General features: G+C 36.6%; 1 protein-coding gene across 2 annotated transcripts in view; it reads left to right on the plus strand.

Annotated features, from left to right (window-relative positions):
• Positions 1 to 22,834, plus strand: part of ABCB11 (ATP binding cassette subfamily B member 11) — a 113,048-nt gene that overhangs the window by 22,554 nt on the left and 67,660 nt on the right. For both annotated transcript variants that reach the window (XM_050750444.1, XM_050750445.1), the window contains 4 exons: positions 14,592 to 14,679; positions 15,826 to 15,959; positions 17,437 to 17,608; positions 20,384 to 20,508. In XM_050750444.1, coding sequence (XP_050606401.1) covers positions 14,592 to 14,679; positions 15,826 to 15,959; positions 17,437 to 17,608; positions 20,384 to 20,508 — 519 coding nt within the window. The remainder of the gene's footprint in view (positions 1 to 14,591; positions 14,680 to 15,825; positions 15,960 to 17,436; positions 17,609 to 20,383; positions 20,509 to 22,834) is intronic.

Genomic DNA, 22,834 nt, shown 5'->3' on the forward strand with positions numbered 1-22,834 from the left:
TATTTTCTTTTTATTGCTAAATAATATTTAATTATATGGATATAAACCATGTTATGTATCTGTTCATCAGTTGATGGACATTTGGATTGTTCCCACTTTTGAGCTATTACAAATAATTCTGCTATGAACATTTGTGTACAGATTTTTGTGTGAACATGTTTCCATTTCTCTTGGGTACGTGCCTAAGAGTGGAATTGTTGTATCACATGGTAACTCTATGTTTAACTATTCTAGGAACTACCAGACTATTTTCCACAGTGACTGCACCATTTACATTTCTGCTAACAGTGTATGAGGGTTCTAATTTCTCCACATCCTCACCAGCACTTGTTATTTAGTAACCATGATATCACTCATAGACAGAATAATGACCCCCAAAGATATCCCGGTCCTTATCCCTAGAATCTGTGAATGTTACCTTGTATTGGAAAAGGGTCTATGCAGATGTGATTCAGTAAAGGATATCGAGATGGGGGAGACTATCCTGGATTATCCAGGTGGGCCCTAAATGCAGTCATGTGTGTTCTTAAAAGGGACAGTTGCTAAGAAGAAGGCAGAGGGGGATTTGCCTGTAGAGAGAAGAGTAGAGGCAAGGTGACTACAGAAAAAAAGAATGAAATGACATTGCCACAGCCGAGGAGTGCCAGCAGCTGTCAAGAGCTGGAAGAAGCAAGGAGAAATTTCTCCCTTAGAGCCTTAGGAGGGAACACAGCCTAGTCAGCACCTTGATTTCCACCCAGCGAAGCTGATTTTGGGCATGTGAGGGGATCCATTTCTCTTGTTTTAATTGTGATAATTGTTACAGCAGTCATAGGAAACCAATACAATAGCCATCCTAGGGAGCACGAAGTGGAATCTCTTTGTGGTTTTGATTTGCATTTCTCTGAGGACTAGTGATGTTGGCTTCTTTTTAGGTGCTTGTTGGCCATTTGCACATCTTCTTCAGAAAAATATCTATTCAGATCTTTTATTTGGAAATAAATAATATAACAAAATATGTATTCAGCCCCTTTTAAAACTGGGATATATGTCTATTGATTATTGAGTTGTAGGAATTCTTTATATATTCTAGATATAAGTTCCTTATCAGAGATACAATTTGCAAACAATTTTTCTCATTCTTTGGGTTGTCTTTCTAACTTCTTGATAATTATCTTTGAAACACTAAGGTGTTTAATTTTGGTGATGTCTAGTTTGTTCTTTTGTTGCTTCTGAATTGGTGTCATATCTAAGAAACCATTGCCAAATCCAAGGTCTTGATAATTATCTTTGAACCACTAAAGTGTTTAATTATGGTGATGTCTAGTTTATTCTTTTGTTGCTCCTGAATTGATGTCATATCTAAGAAACCATTGCCAAAGCCAAGGTCATGAACATTACACTTGTTTTCTTTTAATGGCTCTGACCATGCGAAGTGCCAGTTTCCCCTTCATCTTCCACCATAAGTGTAAGTTTCCTAAGGCCTTCCCAGAAACTGAGCAGATGCTCTAATGCTTCCTGTACAGCCTGCAGAATTATGACCCAATTAAACCTCTTTTCTTTATAAGTTACCCAGTCAGAAGTATTTCTTTATAGCAGCGTGAGAGTAAACTCATACACTCTTATGGTTAGTCTATGATCTACTTTGAGTAAATTAGGGTGAATTAGGGGTCCAGATTGATTCCTATCTGCATGAATAGCCAGTTGTTCCAGCACCATTTGTTGGAAAAACTATTTTTTCCCTATTGAATCATCTCAGAATCCTTATCAAAATCAATTTACTGTACTTAAGAGGGTTTATTTGTGAACTCTTAATGCTATTCCATTGACCTACACATCTACATGCCAGTAACACACTGTTTTGATTACTGTAGCTTTATAGTAAGTTTTGAAATCAAGAAGTGTAAGTCTGCTACTAGGGATTCTCTATTCTGGGTCTCTTGGATTTTCATATAAATTGTTTAACTTCTGCAAAGAAGTCAGCTAGAATGCTAGGAATTACATTGAATCTGTAGATCAATTTAAGGAATATTTCCGTCTTAACAATATTAAGTCTTCTGATTCATGATCTACTTATTTGAGTCTGTTTTAATTTATTTCAACAAGGTTTTATAGTTTTCAGAATATTTTGCAATTTTTTGTTAAACTGATTGCTAGGTATTTTATTATTTTTGATGTTATCATTAATGGAATTTTTTTCTTAATTTTCTTTTCAGTTTGCCCATTGCTACTATAGCAAAATACAATTTTTTTTTTTTGTATATTGATCTTTTATCCTAAACCTAGCTGAACTACTTATGAGTTCAATAGGTTTTAGTGGGTTCTTTAGGATTTTTTATACAAGACCGTATCATGTGCAAATAGAAATAACTATACATTTTCCTTTCCAATCTAGCTGCCTTTTTTATTTTATTTTATTGCCTAATTGTTTTGGCCCAAACCTCCAGTACAATGTTGAGTAGAAGTGGTGAGAGAACACATCCCTGTCTTATTCCTATCTTAGGGGGAAAGCGTTTAGTCTTTCACCATTAAGTATGACATTAGCTATGACTTTTTCATAAGCGTCCTTTATTATGTTGAGGAAGTTCCCTTTCTAATCCTAGTTTGTAGAACGTTCTAACCATTAAGTCATGAATTTAGTCATGTGCTTCATCTACATCTATTAAGATGATCATGCAGTTTTGCCCATTATAATACTGATATGGTATATTACATCAATGTATTTTCATATGTTGAATTACCTTTGCACTCCTTGAATAAATCCCACCGGGTAATAATGAGTAATCATTTTACTGTGCTGCAGGATTCAACTTGTTTGTATTTAGTGAAGATTTTTGTGTCTATATTAATAAAAGATATAATATATAACAGTTTTCAGGCCTGGCGCGGTGGCTCAAGCCTGTAATCCCAGCACTTTGGGAGGCCGAGGCGGGTGGATCACGAGGTCAGGAGATCGAGACTATCCTGGCTAACATGGTGAAACCCCGTCTCTACTAAAAAATACAAAAAACTAGAAGGGCGTGGTGGCGGGCGCCTGTAGTCTCAGCTACTTGGGAGGCTGAGGCGGGAGAATGGCGTGAACCCGGGAGGCGGAGCTTGCAGTGAGCCGAGATCACGCCACTGCACTCCAGCCTGGGAGACACAGCGAGACTCCGTCTCAAAAAAAAAAAAAAAAAAAAGAAAGTTTTTGATTGCTGATTCAATCTCTTTAGTTGTTATAGGTCCACTCAGATTTTCTATTTCTTTAAATTTTTTTTTTAATTTGGCAAATAAAAATTATATGTATTTATGGTATGCAGCATGATGTTTTGAAATATGTATACATTGTGGAGTGGCTAAATTGAGCTAATTAACATATTCACTACCTCACACACTTATCTTTTTTTGTTGCAAGGACGCTAAAAATCTACTCTTGGCTTTAGGCTTCCTGGGATGCCAAAAAAAACTGTGAGTCTGCTTGCTTTCTCAATGGGAAGGCTTGTGGTCTGGGGCAAATTTTCAGCCCTGGTCACCGGTTGCTTGGAAATAGATTCGGTGCTGTTGTTGGGGGCACGGTGGGTGTGAGACTAGCCTCTGGTACTGTGGGCTGAGTGGGAGCAGGGTAAGGCCTGTGACTGCCAGCTTTCCCCCACTTTCCTGGTGACCTCTATGACAGCAGAGGCAGCCATAATCCTCCTGGGAACATAACTCCATTGAACTGGGAACCACACCCCCATTCCCCACAGCAGCTGCAGCAAGCCCCGCCCAAGGAGGGGCTGAGCTCAGACGCACCTATCCCTGCCCCTACCTAGTGGTCTTTCTCTACCTGCCCTGGTAGCCAAAGACAAAGGCCCAATTCTCTTGGAAACTCTGTGGCCCTGCCCACTGCTTGGGAAACCTGAATACTTAACCAGGTGTCCTGAGGGCAAGTTTGCATTCTCCCTATAGGACTATAGCTGATGCACTCTTGAAAGTGCCACCTGCTAGCTAGAGGCCAACCAACACAAAACCAACGCACTAAACAAAAACACAACAGAGGACCCTCACGGAGCCCACTTCACTCCCCTGCTGCCTCCACCAGGAGCAGGTGCTGGTATCCACAGCTCCAAGAACTGAAGACAGATCACATCACAGGACTCTTTGCAGATACTCGCCAGTACCAGCCCAGAGCCTGGTAACTCTGCTAGGTGACTAGACCCAGAAGAGCAGAAACAATCGCTACAGTTTGGCTCACTGGAAGCCCCATTCATAGGGGAAGAGAGAGAACACCACATCAAGGGAGCATGCCATGAGATGAAGGAATCTGAATAGAGCCTATGAATCCCAGATCTTCCCTCTGACATAGTCTAACCAAATGAGAAAGAACCAGAAAAGCAATTTTGGTAATATGACAAAACAAGGTTCTGTAACACCCCCGAAAGATCATACCAGCTTACCAGCAATGGATCTAAACCAAGATGAAATCTCTGAATTGCCAGAAAAAGAATTTAGAAGGTTGATTATTAAGCTAATCAAGGAGGCACCAGAGAAAAGTTAAGTCCAACTGAAGGAAATAAAAAACATGATACAGGATATGAAAGGAAAATTCTTCAGTTAAATAGATAGCATAAATAAAAAACAACCACAACTTCTGGAAGTCAAGGACACACTTAGAGAAATGCAAAATGTACTGGAAGGTCTCAGCAATAGAATCGAATAAACAGAAGAAAGAACTTCAGAGTTTGAAGACACAGGTTTCAAATTATCTCAATCCATCAAAGACAAAGAAAAAAGAATTTAAACAATGAACAAAGCTTCCAAGAAGTTTGGGACTGTGTTAAATGACCAAACCTAAGAATAATTGGTGTTGTCGAGGAAGAAGAGAAATCTAAAAGTTTGGAAAATATGTCTGAAGGAATAATCAAGGAAAACTTCCCTGGCCTTGCTGGAGGAAGATCTCTTGTCTAGAGATGTAGACATCCAAATATAAGAAGCTCAAAGAACACCTGGGAAAATCACTGCAAAAAGATCGTTGCCTAGGCATGTAGTCATCAGAGTATCTAAAGTCAAGATGAAGGAAAGAATCTTAAGAGCTGTGAGGCAAAAGCACCAGGTAACCTATAAAGGAAAACCTATCAGAATAATGACAGATTTCTCTGCAGAAACCCTACAAGCTAGAAGGGATTGGGGTGCTATTTTTAGCCTCATTAAACAAAATAGTTATCAGCCAAGAATTTTGTATCCAGTGAAACTTAACTTCATAAATGAAGGAAAGATATAGTCTTTTCCAGACAAACAAATGCTGAGGGAATTTGCCACTACCAAGCAAATCAGGGAAATGCAAATCAAAACCACAATGTGTTATCATCTCACTCCTGTAACAATGGCTACAATCAAAAAATCAAAAAAGAATAGATGTTGGCATGGATGTGGTGAAAAAGGAACACTTTTACACCATTGGTGGGAATGTAAACTAGTACAACCAAATGCCCATCAATCAACGAATGGATAAGGAAAATGTTTTATATATATATACACACACATACACACATATACACACATATATATACACACACACACATATACACACACACACATATATATGCATATATATTTATATACACACACCATGGAATACTACTCAGCCATAAAAAGGAATGCAATAATGGCATTCACAGCAGCCTGGATGGAATCGGAAACTATTATTCTTTTTTTTTTTTTGAGATAGAGTCTTGCTCTGTTGCCCAGGCTGGAACTCAGTGGCACGATTTCGGCTCACTGCAAGCTCTGCCTCCCAGATTCATGCCATCCTCCTGCCTCAGCCTCCCAAGTAGCTGGGACTACAGGCACATGCCACCACACTCAGCTAATTTTTTGTATTTTTAGTAGAGACAGGGTTTCACCGTGTTAGCCAGGGTGGTCTCGATCTCCTGACCTTGTGATCCACCCGCCTCGGCCTCCCAAAGTGTTGGGATTACCGGTGTGAGCCACCGTGCCTGGCCGAGACTATTATTCTAAGTGAAGTAACTCAGAAATGGAAAACTAAACGATGTATGTTCTCACTCATATGCAGGAGCTAAGCTGTGAGGACACAAAGGCATGAGAATGTTACACTGGACTTTGGGGACTTGGAGGAAAGGGTGGGTGGACAGGAATAAAAGACTACACATTGGGTGCAGTGTACACTGCTTGGATGATGGGTGCATCATTCTAAAATCTCAGAAATCATCACCAAAGAACTTATTCATGTAACCCAACACCACCTGTTCCCAAAAAACCTATTGAAATAAAAATTAAAAATTTTAAAAAATAATTAAAAATACATTATACAACAAAAAAATAATAAAAATCTACTCTTTCAGTAATTTTCAAGCATACAAAACGTTGTTACTAACTATAGTCAGCCCAGTAGATTTCTTGAACTTATTCCTCCTAATTGAAATTTTGTATTTTTTAACCATCTCCCCACCTTTAGCCCTTGGTAACTACCATTTTACTCTCTACTTCTATGAATTCAAATTTTTCAGATGTCACATTTAAGTGAGATTACATTGTATTTGTCTTTCTGTGCCTGGCTTACTTCAGTTAACATGATATACTCGAGGTGCATCTGTGCTGTTGCAAAAGACAGGATTTTTTAAAAAGGCTGAATAATATTCCATTGTCTATATGTACCACATTTTCTTAATTCATTTGTTGATGGACCCATAGGTGGCTATTGTGAATAATGCTGCAGTGTGCATGGGAGTGTAGATATCTTTTTGATGTATTGGTTTCATTTTCCTTGGATATATACCCAGTATAGGATTGCTAGGTTATATAGCAGTTCTATTTCTAACTTTTTGAGGAACCTACATACATTTTTGCATAATGGCTGTACTAATTTACATTCCCACCAACAGTGTACAAGGGTTCCCTTTTTTCCACATTCTTGCCAGCACTTGATATTGTCCTTCTTTTTTCATAATAGCCATTCTAATAGGTGTGAGGAGATATCTCATGGTTTTGATTTGCATTTCCCTGATAATCAGTGGTGTTTAGCATCTTTTAAAATACCTGTTGGCCATTTGTATGTCTTCTTTTGAGAAATTTCTATTTAGGTCTTTTGCCCATTTTTTTCCTATTTCTTTTTTTTAGTTGGTTTCAGTAGTTTGTACTTTTTAGAAATTTGTCCATTTCGTCTCAGTTATCTAATAGATGGGCATATAAATGTCCAAAGTATTTGTTTATTTTTTTATTACTGTAAGGTCAATAGCGATGTTTCTTTTCATTTCTGATTTTAGTTATTTGAGTCTACTCTCTTTTTGGTCAGTCTAGCTAAAGATTTGTTGTTTTTGTTTATCTTTTTGAAGAACCAGATTTGGTCCTCTTTATTTTCTCTATTGTTTTTCTATTGTTCTGTATTTTCTCTATTGTTTTTCTAATCTCTACTTCATTTATTTCCACTCTAATCTTTACTATTTCTTTCCTTCTGCTTATTTTAGTCTTAGTTTGTCCTTTTATCTCCAGTGTCTTAAAGTGAGATGTTGAGTTATTGATTTAAGATTTTGTTTAACACAGACCATTAAAACTACAAATTTCCTTCTAAGAATTGCTTTAGCTGCATCCTGTAAGTATTTTAATGTTGCGTTTTCATTTTCATTTATCTCAAAGTATTTTGTAGTTTCTCTTGTGATTTTTTTGACCCATTGGTTATTTCTGAGTGTATTATTTTGGTTCCATATGTTTGTGAAATTCCCAAGTATTTTCATTATTAATTTCAAGTTTCACTCCATCATAGCCAGAGAATATATTTTATATGATTTTAATTCTTTTAAACTTATTGAAGTTTATTTTATGACTAGCATGTGTCTGCCTTGGAAAATGTTTCATATGCACTTGAGAGGAATGTGTATTCTGCTGCTACTGGATGGAGTATTCCAAAGATCTCTGTTGGGTCTAGTTGGTTTATACTGATTTCAAGTCTTCTCTTCCTCTTGATATTCTGCCTATTTGTTCTCTCCAATATTTAAAGTGTGTAATTGAAATTTCTGACTATTATTGCTGAAATATCTGTATCTTCCTTCAAATGTCAGACTTTGCTTCATGTGTTTTGGGGGCTCTTTTTCTGGTACATATATCTTCATAAATGTTATCTTTCATGATGGATTGACCCTTTTATCTTTATAAAATGATTTGTATCTCTAGTAACAAGTTTTTAAAGTCTATTTTGTCTGATATTAGTATAGCCACTCTTGGTTTCTTATGGTTACTTTTTGAAATGATTTTTCTTTCTATCTTTTTGTTTCAACCTGTTTGTATCTTTGGATCTAAAGTGTGTCTCCTGTAGACAGCACATAGTTGGATCTTGTTTTTTTATGCAATCTGACAATCTCTGTCTTTTGATTGTATTGTTTAATCCATTACATATAAAACAAACATAACATTCTGAAAAGTGGAGGAAAAAAGGTCAACTGGCTAGAGCTTCAGGAACCAAGTAATAACATGTTGATTAGTTCCCTGGGTATCTTATGCCTAATGTGTACTAGATTGAGTGTTGGAAAAGCTGGCAAACTGGAAACCCCAATGAGTGCAGACCAAAAAGACTCAACAAAATCCTGCTTTTTCTAGATAGTGGGTCAGAAAGAGAAAGCCTAGTAGAAAACTTTTAAGCAATAATTGCTCTACTCCAGACAAACACCACAGAAGAAAATGGTGGCCTCACTCTCACCCATGCCAGCAAATGTTGAGTTGGGAGCATAGACTTTTCCACACTTGCTAGGTGGTAATGAGCCCCTCTTGTGCCACCCCCTCACCCACCCCCACAGTGTCCATAGAGAATACGTGGGAGGCCTGAATCATCCCCACTATAATAAGGCACCTCTCCTCTTACCTGCTGGGGTTGGGGTGACAGAGTCAAAACATTACCACTACCCTCATGGAAGGGGAAATCAAGACATTTTCAGATGACATAAATCAAGAGAATTTGTTGCCAGCTGACTTACCCCAAAAAAATGGCTAAGAAAATTTCTTTAAGTAGAAAGGAAAAAATAAAAGAAGTCCTAGACATCAGGAAGGAAGTGCGTAGTAACAAAACTATGAATACATGCAATAGACCTTCCTTCTCTTGAGCTTTCTAAATTATGTTTTATGGTAGAAACTCTAACACTGATATGATCCTATTATGACACTGTCTGATGTGTGTTTAATTTGGAAATAGTTAAGACACTTATATTATTAACAAAGGAGAGTAGAGGTATGTAATGGGAGGTAATCTTTATATATTTCACTTGAATTGGTAAAATGACAACATTAGTAGACGGTGAAAAGTGATGTATCTGTAATGTATCTCCTAGAGCAACCACTAAAAAAGCTTTACAAAGAGAGACACTTAAAAACACTATAGATAAATCAAAATTGAATTCTAAGAAAATGCTCAAGCAGCCCATCGGAAGGTAAGAGAAAACAAACACAGAAATAACAGAGAGAACAAATAGAAAACAAGAAATAAAATGACATATTTAAGCCCTAATATATCAAAACCTAAGGAAGATTTTTTGTAGATATGGAAAAGATTACCTTAAAATGTTTATGAAAATGTAAAAAAAAACTGGAATAGCTAAAACAAATTTGAAAAAGAATAATAAAGTGAGAAGAATCAATCTACCCAATTTCAAGACATATTATATAGCTAATGCAGTCAAGGCTGTGTGGCATTGACAGAGGTTAGATATATAGATCAATGGAACACAATGGAGAACCCAGAAACAGACCCACACAAATATGTCCAATTGATTTTTTGACAAAAGTGGAAAAACAATTCAGTGGGGGAAAGATAAGCTTTTAATCAAATGTTTGTGGAGCAATTGGACATCTGTAGGCAAAAAAAAAAAAAAAAAAAAAAAAAAGAATTACACAAAAGTTAGCTCAAATGAATCATGGGCTTATATGTAACAAATAAAACTAAACTTTTAGAAAAATATGGAAGAGACCATTTTCTTGTTCTAGGGTTGGACAGAGCATGTAAATTACACCAAAAGCACAATTCATAAAGGGAAAATGTGATAAATTGGACTTCAAAAAAAATAAAAACTTTGTAAAAGATCCTGTTAAGAGAAAGAAAAGACAAGCTACTGACTGGGAGAACATATTTGCAACTTATGTATCCAAAAAAGGACTGGGATCCAGAATATTTAAAGAATTCTCTTATGCAACCAGCAGGCATATGAAAAAACGCTCATCATCACTGGCCATCAGAGAAATGCAAATCAAAACCACAATGAGATACTATCTCACACCAGTTAGAATGGCAATCATTAAAAAGTTAGGAAACAACAGGTGCTAGAGAGGATGTGGAGAAATAGGAACACTTTTACACTGTTGGTGGGACTGTAAACTAGTTCAACCATTGTGGAAGACAGTGTGGCAATTCCTCAAGGATCTTGAACTAGAAATACCATTTGACCTAGCCATCCCATTACTGGGTATATACCCAAAGGATTACAAATGCTGCTACAAAGACACATGCACACGTATGTTTATTGCGGCACTATTCACAATAGCAAGGACTTGGAACCAACCCAAATGTCCATCAATGACAGACTGGATTAAGAAAATGTGGCACATATACACTATGGAATACCATGCAGCCATAAAAAAGGATGAGTTCGTGTCCTTTGTAGGGACATGGATGCAGCTGGAAACCATCATTCTCAGGGAACTATCACAAGAACAGAAAACCAAACACTGCATGTTCTCGCTCATAGGTGGGAACTGAACAATGAGATCACTTGGACACAGGAAGGGGAACATCACACACCGGGACCTGTTGTGGAGTGAGAGGACAGGGGAAGTATAGCATTAGGAGATATACCTAATGTAAATGACGAGTTAATGGGTACAGCACACCAACATGGCACATGTAGACATATGTGACAAACCTGCACATTGTGCACATGTACCCTAGAACTTAAAGTATAATTAAAAAAAAAAAAAGAAAGTTTACAAATTTGTTTTGGGCCTTCCTAGTTGGCTTGGGACCTGTGGGGAAGCTTGCTCTAAGGCATTATATGAACATTACTCATTGTTTTATGCATGCCATATAAAATAGAAAGAAAAAGTGCATCTTTTTCAAATTGTGAAAAAATAAAAGTTGTAGGAATTAAACAATTTAAAAAAAGAGTTCTCAAAACTCAGTGTTAAAATAATAGCAAATTTCAGTTCAAAGATGGGAAAAAGCCAAGAGTAAAGATATAAGACAGCAAATGAGCACATGAAATCTGTTAAACAGCATCAATAGAGAAATGCAAATTAAATCAAAATAAGCTATTACCATAGACTTATCGGAATGGCTAAAATTAAAAATAGTGATAACCCTAAATGTTGATGAGGATGTGGAAGAACTGGATCACTCAGACAATCACTCATGCCATTCAAACCATGTCATAGCTATCCTGGAAAACAGTTTGGTAATTAAAAAAAAATCTAAACACTCAACTACCATATGACCCAGCATTTCTACTCTTGGGGATTTATTCCAGAGAAATGAAAACTTATGCTCACATAAAAACCTATACACAAATGTTTATAGCTGCTTAATTTCTAATAGATAAAAATTGGAAACAGCCCAGATATCCTCCAAAGGATGAGTGGTTAAACAAACTGTGAGACATCTATATTATATGGAATCCTCCTTAATAAATGGGAATGAGCTGTTAATGATGAAACTTGAAAGAATTATGCTGAGTGGAAAAAAGCCAACCCCAAAAGGTTCTACACTGTATGATTCCATTTATATAACATTCTTGAAATGACAAAATTACAGCAAAGGAGAACAGATTGGTTGTAGCTAGGGCTAAGGAGGATGTGGGGATTGGAGAGAAGCATGTGGAGGTGTAAAAGGACAATATGAGGGGGCCTTGAGATGATGAGAACGTCCTGATCTTGATTGTATCAGTGTCAATATCTTGGGTGTGATATTGTCCTACAGTTTTACAAGGTATTTGCAAGATACGGCTTTAGTTAATCTGTAAGCTTGATGTGTAAATTGAATGACAAAACAAGGTAAAAGAAAAGAAAAGATAAAAAGTTTCCAAAACAAGGTAAAAAGAAAAAAAAAAAAAGCAAAATAAGTCCTCATATCATAATAATTTGTAAAACATCTGTTATCCTTTCCTCTAATTGTCATCTCTCTCCCTTCTTTGCTATTCAACAAATGAGTCTTTGTTATTCAACAAATGGGGAATCTTAATTCGTTCAAGTAGATTCATGTCAGTTTTTGCTGTTAAAAAAAATGCCATTCTGTGGTCCAAATCACCTGCATACTTTATAGAATCCTTCCTGGGGTTTTATGATGACAAGTGTTCCCACCATTCAGACAATAAATACCTTGGTGTGTAGTCAAGGGAGCAAAGCCAGGCCTGCTCTTTTCCTTCCTGTCAGTTTTTCCGATAGGTTTGTTCTGTTGTTCCAGAAATATTATCAAGTTCTCTAATGCCTTAATCACCTCTTCTTCCCAGAATAAAATAAAAATGAGTTAACCACTCATTTCAGTGACAGGGCTGAAAAGCGTGATAAACTGCAATATCTTTATCTGCACCATCCAGCAGTGATAGAATTCTCCTGAATTTTGTACCAGAAAATCCCAGAGCTGGGCCAGTGCCCAACACCCTTAATCCACATATGTTTGTAAACTGGCATTTTTAATGACAGTCACTTCATCACTTCTGCTTAAAGTGCTTATAGAATAAAGACACCACAGGAAATTTAAGTAAAGTTATTTATTATTTATAATTTTAATTGCCACACAACTATACATATTTATGGGATACAGTGTGATGTTTTGATGCATGTATACAATGTGTAATGATCAAATCAAATAATTACCATTTCCATCACCTAAGACATTTATCATTGCCATTGTGGTAGGAACATTCAAAATCCTCTCTTCTAGCTCTCTTGAAATAGTCAATGTATTATTGTTAACTATAGTCACCTACTATGCAATGTAGTACCAGAACTTATTCCTGAACAGTAACTTTGTACCTGTTGACCAACCTCTCCCCATCCGTCCCCCTCCACTGCTCTTCCCAGCCTCTGTTAACTACTATTCTCTAAGTAAAATGTTTGGACAAATACTTATAGTTTTCTGGTTTTAGACACCCCAAAACAAACTGAAAATGAAGAGAATTGACTCATGTATACATTAGAAAGCTTTTACTTATAATAGTATAGTATACTCTCTATTCAGAGATATTTAGCTTTTATAAGAGCCTCTGATTGTAGATCCTCATAGATAAGTTTATGATTTTCTAGTTCTTGTTCATCTCAGCATTCTTCTTAGTCATCATGAAAGACTGGGAATGTGGTGAGCACAAGAGACCTTAGCTGCTTTTGAGGTTGTCAGAAGGGTTGACCACAACAGTTATTTCCCTTCCTAATTCATATTTTGAAAGTCAAAACAAAATCCAGAAACATTTATTGATTTCAGGAAGAGTGAACAAGCAGTATAAGCCCAGCCCTTGACCTTGAGTAGCTTGCAATCTATTAGCAAGACAAGCATAAATGTACTCAATATAAATATAGTCAATAAAGATATTGACTAATAGTGCAGTTTATTCTGTATTAAATGAATTCTATTGCAATGCTTGATCTGAGTTCAATAGAGAGAGAAAAAAATTCAAACTCAAGCCACAAAATGAAGGCCTGACAGAGAGCAAAAAGGATGTGGGATGAAGAACCCATGCTAAACAGGCTGCTTTCTGATTTTCTAAAGTAGACTCTATACCATGTAACTTGTCCCTGAGGATCATAACTGTCATCAACCAATATGTTAATTTTCTAATTATGGAATGCCTTCATTCCTGAAAGCAACTTCAGAATTTTTTCCTCCCCTCCCTGGCACTGCCAATCCCAAGCCCTGTGCGGCAACATGGTAGTGCTGCTGGGAAAAATGCCGAAGTATTTTTCTTTGCTACTTTTCTTCTTGCTATTTCCCACAAGTGTCTGGCTTCAACCTTAGAAATTGTCCTGGTGAATGAAGATTAGGCTGTAGTCAGCAAAAGACAGGGCTAATAAAACACTTTTCTCTCCCATGGGAAGATAACAGGCACATTTTTCAGTGTCACTCTGAGATAGAGAAGTTGAAAAGCTGGCTTGCATTCCTAGAAGAGTAATAGTAAGCCTCCTGATTTACAGCACACATCATTCTATCAGTTTCTTTTCAGACAGCCTATCTGGCTTTTGAAAATCTTTCTTACCTATGATTGCTGTATCACTGCATAATGAGTATGCATGAAAGAGACTAAAGTGGACCAAGCCCTGGGCTGCCATTTAGGGCATCCTGGCTTCCAACCACTGCTAATTAATTATTTCATGGTCCCAGCATCTTTGCCTATAAAAATGAAGGGGATATGCATATTTTCTGTGATTGGTACTATTTAGAAATTTGGTTGGATTTATTATAATTTTGCATAGATAAAATGTCTTATTATGTTTAATAGAAATATACTATATACAGTATATCTATTATATATTATATATAATATATATTTAAAGTATATAATATATATTTTAAAATATATATATATTTTTTAAATCCCTCTATATCCACAAATGTAATCTCTCTTAGCTTGATCCTACTTGCAAGTATGAACATTCTTTTCCCTCTTTTGAAGGTTGCTGAACATTGAGAGCGAAATGATCAGATTTGCCAGTTACTATGCTGGAATTGCTGTCGCAGTACTTATCACAGGATATATTCAAGTTAGTATCTCCTCCATATAATTTATAGATCAATATCTGACCTCAAAGACATTACAATGAGATGCAACGTGTTGCCACCCTTTAGGCTAATCAGAAGCCCTAAGAACTACAGTCTGTTTCCAGAGGACATGAGAGAATGGGTAGGGATTCTTCTCTCAGGTGGACAACTTAGGAGGATGCAAGTGGTTGTCCAGAGAGATGAATAATAGACTCGTAGTTGTAATGTCCTGTCGTCCTCTGCCTTTCCCTACTTCATCTTCTCTTCTATATCCAGAAATGGACATTTGCAGGTGTGTTTGTAGGGGGCAGTTGAGTAGCTTGAAGAAAGTAGGGGAGGGAGAGATAGAGGAAAACAAAATTTACTTTCTTTTTCTCGCATTGCTAAAGTCTCACCAAACTGCATTCCAACCCAAATTCTGAAAAGCTGAATCTAGAGCATATTTTAGATTTAAGTGATGGAAGGGCTTGGAGGTACTTAACCCTTGTTAAGAAAGAAAAATATTTTATCTTTTGCTTTCTTTTGTAGAAAAATAATGAATTCCTTCCCATTCATTCAAGAATTCCAGGCAGTGGTGTTTGTAAAGAGAAATGAATCAATTTTTCCCATTTAGGCATTGGGAATTTTAATAACAGGCTTTTTAAAAAAATAGTTTGGGAAAATCTATCAGCAGATTAGATTTATGCTGATGTCATAATTTTTGTCTTACATTTCTTGAAAATTATTGCCTGAAAACTATGCATGAATGCTTCCAGGCAGGTCTTTCAGGAGGGAAATTCACTCAGAAATAGCATGGAAAAAAAGTTATTTAAGAACAATAATGCCTTATTTTTGGTTCTGTGAGCCTTCTTTTACACATGAGGAAAGTGAAGCTCTGTAGGGTAAAGTCCAGAAGACACGGACCTGCTTAAGGGTCAGAGCTGGATTCAAACCCAAATCTCAGGCTACCCTGCCCAAAGTTCTGTTTACCTCCACTTTTAGCAGGCAGATGACAGAGCTCACACCTTAGCTCCCAAGAAGAGGCATTTTCTGAATTATTTTCCCCCTTTTCTCAACTGTTGTATTGAAAGTACTTTCTTCTGAAAAAAAGAAGAAATTAACAAAATTTTAGACACTGTAATGCTAAACCTTCCTTTGTCCATTTCCAGATATGCTTTTGGGTCATTGCCGCAGCTCGTCAGACACAGAAAATGAGAAAATTTTACTTTAGGAGAATAATGAGAATGGAAATAGGATGGTTTGACTGCAATTCAGTGGGGGAGCTGAATACAAGATTCTCTGAGTAAGTAGCTTGTAAAACAGTATGTTAGTGTGTGATTTTGGATAATAAAACTCTTCTTTCTAAATTAAATAACAATTTAAAAGTATTTTTCAGTTTTCCTGTTTCATCTCTTAAATTGGGCTTTCCTAGGTGGCATGACTTTTTCATAGGTAATACACTGTCAAGTATGGACATTAAAAATTGAAAGCCAAGGTACTGCAATTTGGTGTGTAGACCTCAATTAAAATATTAGAAATGAAGTATTATAGAAGACAGTTAAAAAGGTTATTTAGCTGTCCAGGTGTAAACTGGATTTAAATCCAGTTTACACCTGGTTTAGGTCATTAACAGCCACCCAGGAATTCTAAATGAGAGGAATTAGAATTGGTTGAACCCTACTGAACTGAATTTTGAGGTCCCCTGAAAGACAGTCACTCTACAGTGTAGATAATGCATACTGAAAGTCAGGACCCCTAGCTTCCAGCACTTACTCTGCTCATCCAGCACTTACTCTGCTCCTCACTGTGACCTTGAACAGTTATCTAACCTTGCCGGAAACAATGGCCTAATATCTGGGTGATGTCTTAGGTTCTTTCTTGCTATTTAGTTCCAAGCTCTATTCACTCCATCTGGACAAGAGGTTAAGGAAATGTTCTCAGGAATATGAATTTAATATAATTATATTCAATCAATATTCTGTAGCAATTACCTTGTACTTGTGCTCTTAAGGCACTTACAGCCTAGTAGGGGAAATAAGAAGTGCAAGCAAATAATCAGAACTAGCATATATGGTTTATTATATGACAGGCGCTGTTCTATAGGCTTTACATACATTCACTACTTCAATCCTCATTACTACCCACTGGGGTAGGTTCTATTATTGTTCTCATTTTACAGACAGGAAAATTGAGCCACAGAAAAGGTTAAGTAACTTGCCCAACAAGAGTTTGTATTCAAATTCTTAGTCTGGCTCCAGAATCTGTACTCTTCACCGCTACTCTATACTGCCTCTAAGCAGAATGCAGTAATTCTACACACATACACATGCACAGGCATTAATTACAGTGTTATGGGAACACAGGGAGAAAGGTGTAACTTCTTGGGGGATTATACAAGATTGAGAACGAGGAGGTATGTGACTAGAACCTTGAGGCTGAAAGGATTCAGCAGACATGAAGAAAGGCTTTTCAAGACAGAGCAAGGATATTAGCCATGTAAAAGAAAAAGGCAAATAAGATGGTTGCCAAAAGCCTTTATCAACAATTAGTACCCATTGTGAGACCTAGATTAAGGACAAAGTTGGTTGGCAATGAGGAAAGAGGCTTGATAACATCCCAAGGTGCAGCAAATTTTCCAAGATTTGAGAGGCTGTTAATGCTACCCAAGGGTGATGGGGATGGAGAGATGGGAATGTTTAAAAGAGAAAGACTGAGACTTTCAGCAAGACATTTGAATGATCAAATTCAGCTTTAGTGACCAAAATCTTTCTGGTTTCTAGTGATATTAATAAAATCAATGATGCCATAGCTGACCAAATGGCCCTTTTCATTCAGCGCATGACCTCGACCATCTGTGGGTTCCTGTTGGGATTTTTCAGGGGTTGGAAATTGACCTTGGTTATTATTTCTGTCAGCCCTCTCATTGGGATTGGAGCAGCCACCATTGGTCTGGTAAGAATGTCTTTTTGCATCTCTCCATGGGAAGACATTTGCCCTCATAAACAACCAAAAATGTGAAGCTTGAGTCCATTTTCCTGAGTATAGTTAGCAACATAATTATCACTATTTTCATGTAGTTTGTTAGATTACTCCCCAATGTCAAATGACATTTCATCAAATAGGGATTAATTATGTTTTAATAAGGTAAATATTGTTTTATTAACAGCAAGTACATTTATTGAGCATTCACTGTTTCTCTAGGCACTATTAGGAGCTTAATAGTCATTATCTCTAATCCTTACAACAATCTTATAAAGTGAGCACTAGCATCATTTTAAATATAAGAAACTAGACTCAGAGAGGTAAGGGGATTTGTCTGGGACTCACCGCTGGCAGAGCAGGATTCAAGTCTAAGGGGTTCTGACTCCAAACCCCACTCACTCTCCAATATGCCTATTGTTCCCCGTGTACTGCCAAGCTCAGGCACTTCCCTGAAATGGCACAACAGACTCAGAGCATTAACAAGCACATAAGAAGGATTTCTGCAATCATAACTGTGTTCTCCATTTCATCTTATCTTTCAGATAACCTCTTTCAGAGAGAAGTGATTTGACCCATTCCAAGAGTTATCCCAGTCACTGTCTTGGTTCCCCAGGTATTGAGGCCTGGACAACATATAGGAATAGGAATTTTGGATCACATCAGCTAAAAACACTCCCAAGGACTGAGAAATTATTATTAGATCAGTCACATTAGATAGCACATTCTGGGATCAGGCATATAAAAATTTGCTATAAATTCAGAATAGAATTTAACTGAAAAACTGCATACATACTCACACATCATTGAGCAATAGGTACCAATTTCCTATTGCTCAATAGCAAAATATTCTCACAGTCCACTGACTAAATAACTCAGACATTTGCCAGATAATATAGAAAATGGTTTAAAGTGACAATAGCAAAGAGCTCACTCCATTTCACTAGGTCATCACAGGTTATGTGACTCAGGAAAAATCCATTTAACCCATGAAAACCTCAGTTTCTTTGTCTTTAAAATAGGGATAATACCTCCCAAAAACATTATGATGATTCAGAGAATAATCCACGATATGCATTTAAGCAGTGTCAGGCACAGAATCAATTGCTAAAGACAGATGTATATGTTTTTCAATCCACTATATCATTCAAGCTTTAAGCAGTCTTTCCTACTAACCACTTCCCAGCTATACTCCAGGGAATCCTCAACTTCCACAGAAGAGCTTCAGGGGTTTTGCAAACATTTTGTTCATTTTTTTTCCAAATAGACTAATCTCTTTCTTCAAACCTGTGATAAAGTAATATACACACTCACATGGATCATAGGCCACATTTCAACATGTTGGAGGTTAAAACATAGCCCAGTTCACTTGGTTTTAAACAGATCTAAGGCTTAGCTTCTCTAGTCATCTCAGTACCCATTTCCAGCTTCTCATAAACATGTCACTGATTTGGAATGTTGTAGGTCTGCACATGTCTTGTCTTGCTTTCAAGTCTGTGTATGCTTGTTCTTATACAACAAACTTCTACAAGCAACTATAAAGCAAACTATATGAGCAACTTCACTAGGCTCAAATGTAAACTTTAATGTTAATAAAAACAGCCTCAAGTCTTGGTAACACAGTGAGATCCCATATCTACAAAAAAAAAAAAAACTTTCTAAATAGCCAGGCATGGTGGCATGTGCCTATAGTCTCAGATACCCAGGAGGCTGAGGCCAGTGAAATGCTTGAGTCCAGGCGTTTGAGGCTGCAGTGAGCTAGCATCGTGCTGCTGCACTCCAGCCTGGGCAACAGAACAAGAACCTGGCTCTTTTAAAAAAAAAAAAAAAAAAAAAAAAAAGAGCCTCACTTTCCTTACTGTTACATTTTTAATTCACATGTTTTATCAAATGTACATTGATGAAATAAATATGTTGTTTTTTAAAACTACTATGAATACTTACTTAACTTACATCTTAGAATTCCATCTAAGATTTTGATAAGAGTTTTGCTGCTAAAAGTTTGGAAAAACTACTGGAAGATAAACTCCCTTAATCTGGGTGTTATATATTTTTTTATATTTCTGAACTAGTTGATCTTCTGCAATATGTGTTTTTTCCTCTTCTTATTTATTTATCTGTGCCAGGCGTTTCTCTGGGGGTTCGTTTTGACTAGGACTCAATCCAAGTCAATTTTAGAAAAAGTAATATGTCTACTGTTAAGTACAGATGTCTTTTCATTTCCTTTTATAAAAATGAAAACTGCATAGTTGAGCGTCTCCAACTGAGTGAAAATGAACTTTCTTTTCTGGAATCATCTGGAATCATCTCTCAACATCATGCCTATACTCTATATGTTATATGCCATATATTATACCCAGTCATGATATCTGCATGTGTCTCTGGTGTTTGTCTATAAATTATGCAATGGCCATTGGCTAATAGCAATGAACTATGACATGGTCTAACTTAACACTTTATTAGTATAATGACGGAAACACTTTAGTCTCACAGAATGTCCTATTTGGAATTTATTCTGTGAGGAGGTTCTTACTTTTAGTAGGGTCATTTTGATATATCAACAAACAACCCTGGATGAAGCTTACCATAGACCAAATCTGGACCAGATTTCTTCCTCCTGTCAGTGATGTTACAGTGAGAATCTGATATTGTATTAAACCATGCCACATGCTAAATGAATCTAAATGACAGACTGACTTACCTAATTTCTTGGACTTCACATTTTCTTTCCTTCTTTTTGATTTTTAGAGTGTGTCCAAGTTTACGGACTATGAACTGAAGGCCTATGCCAAAGCAGGGGTGGTGGCTGATGAAGTCATTTCATCAATGAGAACGGTGGCTGCTTTTGGTGGTGAGAAAAGAGAGGTTGAAAGGTTGGTTAATTGGGATCTGATTGTTTCCCTAATTTCATCAATCAGTGTAGTACCCTGAATCTCTCAGTCTGTGCAAAGTGGCAGACCAACCTTGGTCTACGGCCTCCAGAGGAAGTACTTGTTCAAGAGGGAGCTAAGCAGAGTAATTTAGGTTGGTCAAAGCACTATAAGAAGTCCCAAGCCTTTAGCAGTATGTTTTTAAAGATGTTGCACTTGGCAATTTTTAGAAAGCCAACTTAGAGTAGATATTTATTTCAAAATCTGATGGTATTTATGTACACATATTATACCTCATATCAGTCTATAATGCTGTTTGCTGTCATTAAAGAAAAGCCTACATGAGACATTACAACTGATACCACAGAAGTACAAAGGATCATAAGAGACTACTAAAAACAAACGCCAACAAATTGGATGACCTAGAAGAAATGGATAAATCCCTAGAAAAATACAACCTACCAAGGTTGAATCATGGAAAAATAAAGAGAAATAAATCTGAACATACCAATAATGAGTAAGGAGATTGCATCAGTAATAAAAAGTCTTCCATGAAAGAAAAGCCCAGAACCTGATAGCTTCACTGCTGAATTTTACCAGACATTTAAAGAAAAACTAGTACCAGTCCTCCTCAAATTCTTCCACAAAATTGAAGAGGAGGGAATACTTCACACTCCTTTTATAAGGCCAATATTACCTTGATACCAAAGCCAGAAAAGGATACTACAAGACAATCAAAGGCCAATATCCATGATAAACATGGATGTGAAAATGCTCAACAAAAATACTAGTAAACCAAATTGAATAGCACATGAAAAGTATCATTCACCATGATCCTAGGATTTATCCCTAGGATGTAAGGATGGTTCAACATAGGCATGTCAATAAATGTAATATACCACATTAACAGAATGAAAGACAAAAACCATATGGTTATCTCAATAGATGCTGAAAAAGCATTTAACAAAATTCAACATCCTTTCCTGACAGAAACGCTCAACAAATTAGGTATAAAAAGAATGTACCTCAATACAAAAATAAAGGTCACACATGACAAGCCCACAGCTAAATCATACTCAAGGGTGAGAATTTGAAAGCTTTTCCTACTAAGATAAGAACAAGACAAAAATACCCATTCTTGCCATTTCTTATGCAACCACAAAAGACATTGAATAGCAAAAGCAATTCTGAACAAGAAGAACAAAGCTGGCGGCATCATGTTACCTGATCTCAAAATCTACTAGAAAGTAGTAGATTATTATTAGATTATTTGATTACTATAGCAATCAAAACAGCATGGACTATCACAGAAACAGACACATAGACCAGTGAAAAAGAATAGAGAGCCCAGAAAGAAGTCCATGCATTTATAGTCAATTGATTTTCAATAAAGAGGCCAATAACACACCATGAGGAAAGGGCAGTCTCTTCAATAAACGATGCTAGGGAAACTGGATATCCACATGCAGAAGAATGAAATTTGATCCTTATCTCACACTATACGCAAACATCAACTCAAAATGGATTAAAGTCTTCAATATAGGATGTAAAACTGAAAAACTACTAAAAGAAAGCATAGGGAAGAAGCTCTATGACATTGGTCTAGGCAATGATTTTTTGGCACAACCACAAAAGGGCAGGTAACAAAAGCAAAAATAGACAGATGGGATTACATCAAACTAAAAAGCTTCAGAAAGGAAACAATCAACAGAGTGAAGAGGCAATTTACAGAATGAGAGAAAATATTGGTAAACCATACATCTGATAAGGGATTAATATCCAATACATACAAGAAACACAAACAACTCAATGACAAGAAAACACCCTGATTAAAAATGGTCAAAAGACCTGAATAGCCATTTCTCAAAAAAAACATACAAATAGAAATATACAAAAAGAAACATACAACAGGTATGTGAAAAGATGTCACACATCACTAATCATCAAGGAAACACAAGTCAAAACCACAATGGGATATCATCTTATATCTGTAAGAATGGCCATTATAAAAAGAAGAAAGATATCAAGTGTTGGCAAGTATATGGGGAAAATGAAACCCTGTTACACAGATCGCTTTTGGTGAGAAAGTAAATCAGTACAGCCAAAGAGTATGGAGATTCCTCAAAAAATGGAAAATAGAACTACCATATGATCCAGCATCCCCACTATTGGGTATATGTCCAAAGGAAATGAAATCAGTATGTCAAGAGATAGCTGTTCTCTTATGTTCACTGCAACATTATTCGTAATAGCCAAGATATGGAATCAGCCTAAGCACCCATCAACAGACAAGTGAATGAAGAAAATATGGTGTGTGTAAATTTACATG

Source organism: Macaca thibetana, chromosome 12, assembly GCF_024542745.1.
Source record: "Macaca thibetana thibetana isolate TM-01 chromosome 12, ASM2454274v1, whole genome shotgun sequence".
In the NCBI taxonomy this organism is placed as follows: domain Eukaryota; kingdom Metazoa; phylum Chordata; class Mammalia; order Primates; family Cercopithecidae; genus Macaca; species Macaca thibetana.